Source organism: Phalaenopsis equestris, unplaced genomic scaffold (genome assembly GCF_001263595.1).
Source record: "Phalaenopsis equestris unplaced genomic scaffold, ASM126359v1 Scaffold234130, whole genome shotgun sequence".
Taxonomy (NCBI): Eukaryota; Viridiplantae; Streptophyta; class Magnoliopsida; order Asparagales; family Orchidaceae; genus Phalaenopsis; species Phalaenopsis equestris.
In genome coordinates, this window is record NW_018252054.1 from 231,335 (window position 1) to 234,094 (window position 2,760).

General features: G+C 37.5%; 1 protein-coding gene across 2 annotated transcripts in view; it reads left to right on the top strand.

The window, feature by feature from the left end:
* Positions 1-2,055, top strand: part of LOC110038840 (proteasome-associated protein ECM29 homolog) — a 192,424-nt gene extending 190,369 nt beyond the window's left edge. For both annotated transcript variants that reach the window (XM_020743756.1, XM_020743757.1), the window contains exon 35: positions 1,588-2,055. In XM_020743756.1, the coding sequence (XP_020599415.1) occupies positions 1,588-1,791 (204 nt within the window). In that variant the 3' untranslated portion in view covers positions 1,792-2,055. The remainder of the gene's footprint in view (positions 1-1,587) is intronic.
* The last annotated feature ends 705 nt before the right edge of the window (positions 2,056-2,760 follow it).

Genomic DNA, 2,760 nt, shown 5'->3' on the forward strand with positions numbered 1-2,760 from the left:
TATATATATATATATGTCAATCTGATCGAGATGGCGGGCAGAGCTAGGGTTTCGCCCGATGGCAATTCTCTGGTTTGAATCATTCAGTTTTTAATCGTTTTTGTCGTCTTTGACGACAAAGGATTTCTCGTACTCGACGACGAAAGGTTTCTTCTCTTTCGGATTTTGCGCAAATCTCCTCCTTGGCGCATCGTTTCGTCCTGCCCAACGACGAAGGGCTTTGGCGTCGTGTTCGCTGAGCTTCGTCGAGGCACCCTTTTTTGCGGTTCGTGTCTTCTGCGCGGCTTTTCCTTTCTTCGTGGACCTCGTCTGCTGCGACTGTTCCGCGGCTTCGACAATAGTTGCTTCGCCCTGACGTCTTCGGCACGTCATTTGCCCTTTGCCTGACTTGGCAAGGCTTCTCCTTGCTGTGATGGAGTTTCTTTCTTCTTCGGTTGAACCTGGCAAAGCCTCCTTTGCCCACGTGGTGGGTAATTCTCAGGTGAAGACGGCGGTTGTCTTCCCCTCAAGTTTTAAGGAGTATCGTAACGATACAGGTAATTGCCCTTTTATTAAGAATGCAAGCAAAAAAGTGGAAAAACAATATTTTTTCTCATTGAGTCAGAAATTTCAACTCTGACTGAGAAATTCAAGTTTGCTCTTATTGGAAAATTTTCGTGGGGGCACCTACCTTTGGAAGTTATCAGGAAAAGTTTTGATGATCTCATATTAGCAGGAAAGTGAAAAGTAGGGCTCATAGATGGGAGACATGAATTGATTTAATTAACCGTGGTTGAAGACTACACTCGAATTTTCTCCAAAACATATTTTAACATTGCTGGTAAATCAGGAGGAAGAAGAAAAATGGCAGGTTTACACATTCAGGAGAAATAAGAAAAATGGAGGCCTAATCAAGCTCAGGAACTTAATGGATGATGCATTGATTACTCGGGTAATGGCACACAACTCACTAATTTGTTAGTTGGCTCTCTTCCTAGAGCTAGAGGCACAGACAAGACTAATTGGGTCGTCCCTAAATACTTGTTTCTGGGATTTGGCGGTTTTGGTTTTTTGGGCTTATATGTATCTTTTTTTTTTTGGGATTTGTGTGTTATACCGTGTGAGTTGGGTGCCTTTTTTGGGCCCACTCATACATTCTATCTGCATCTTTTCTATTTTAATATATCAGCTCTTGGGCTTTATATATATATATATATATATATTCCATCGTAATCCTCTTTAGGAACTGGCTGACTATTATTCACCGTCTCTTAACAACATTTGTAAGAAACTCAATATCATTCGCAGAGAAAAAGCCATGAAAACATGGAGTAAAATACCTAGCGCCATTTCTGATGAGTCCAAAATTAAGCCAATTTCCATCCTGACGAATCTTCACATATACTTATATTGATCTAAATACATAACTCTGCAATTATTATTTTCTCATGCTGTATGTGACTTGCTGTATTCTTCCTGTCATCCACAGCATTGACCTTATGCTGAGCATTAAGAGTATCTTAAGCTATTTTTTCTCTTGAACTTGATTAACTAGTTTTACCCTCCTTGTTCATATTTCACACTGTAATCATACGTGCGTCTTCTCAGCTTCATACTGCTGCTTCAGAATGCATTCTAGAGATTGTCAAACTAAATCAAAACAGTTCGTTGGAGAAAAAGAGAATTGCCAAGTTCAGAGACGACTTAGTTCATCTAATTGAAATCGAAAAAAGCGAACAAGCGCGGACGTTTCTTCGAAGATCAATCGAAATCCTACAAGAACTTGAAAAAGGAGATTCCCGCGAAATTTAATATGATCAGAATGTGACATTATTGCACTTCACTTGTGTGCTAATTCTAGTTAACATTCAAGTGTTCATTATTCCCACACTACAGAAGAAAAAGAAACAGATAATCAATGTTATAAAAGGTTGTCTTACCCTGTATGATTTCGCAACTAATGGTATTTTAATTCGTTCTATCATTGTATACAATACAAGGAAATAATTATATTCGGCAAATGGATAAATAACATATTGATTGTATTAATTGTTTCTATAAGAAAGATTTTTGTTAACCGAAACAAGTATCTACCTGTGTTTGAAATTTATGTTTTTATATGAATTTTCTAGTAGAATAGGAAGGAAGATTAGTGTTACAAGTGTGCATAAATTTGGTTCAAAATAATGCTATATTAATTTTACTTGATTTTATAAAACCTCTCTCTTGTTACTAAATCTTATTGGTAATTTCTTATGTGATTGATCATGATAGAAATCTGGCTACTTTTCAGTGTAGTGGCATGCATTGCTTTTTCTTGATTCTACATTTTGATTAATTAAAGTTAAATTATATGAAAATCTTGTTTTACTGTGCTGATGTGTCATTCTCTCCCAACACTTTTAATTTCTCTTAATTCATTGATTCAAGTTGGCCTTGGCGATTCTTGTGCGTAAATTGTAATGTTAATTTATCACTGTTCTTAGTGCTTAAAAGTTAGTTAAAATTCATTTTTAACCAAAAGGAAAAATAATTGTGGGTGATTCAAGAAAGCGGAGAAAGATTTAACCAAACCAAAACTTAAAAAATGTCACGGGTGGCGTGGCGGCGGGGAGGCTGGACGGCGTGGCGGCAGGGCGGCAGGGCGGCGTGCTTATACATATAAATCAAAGACACACTTACTGGCGCGCACCGTGCCCAGTAAGTATCACCAAATATGTAAAAAAAAATGTTTGGACGATTTACAAGCATGGACACAAATTTTTTGTATTGATATCTAAC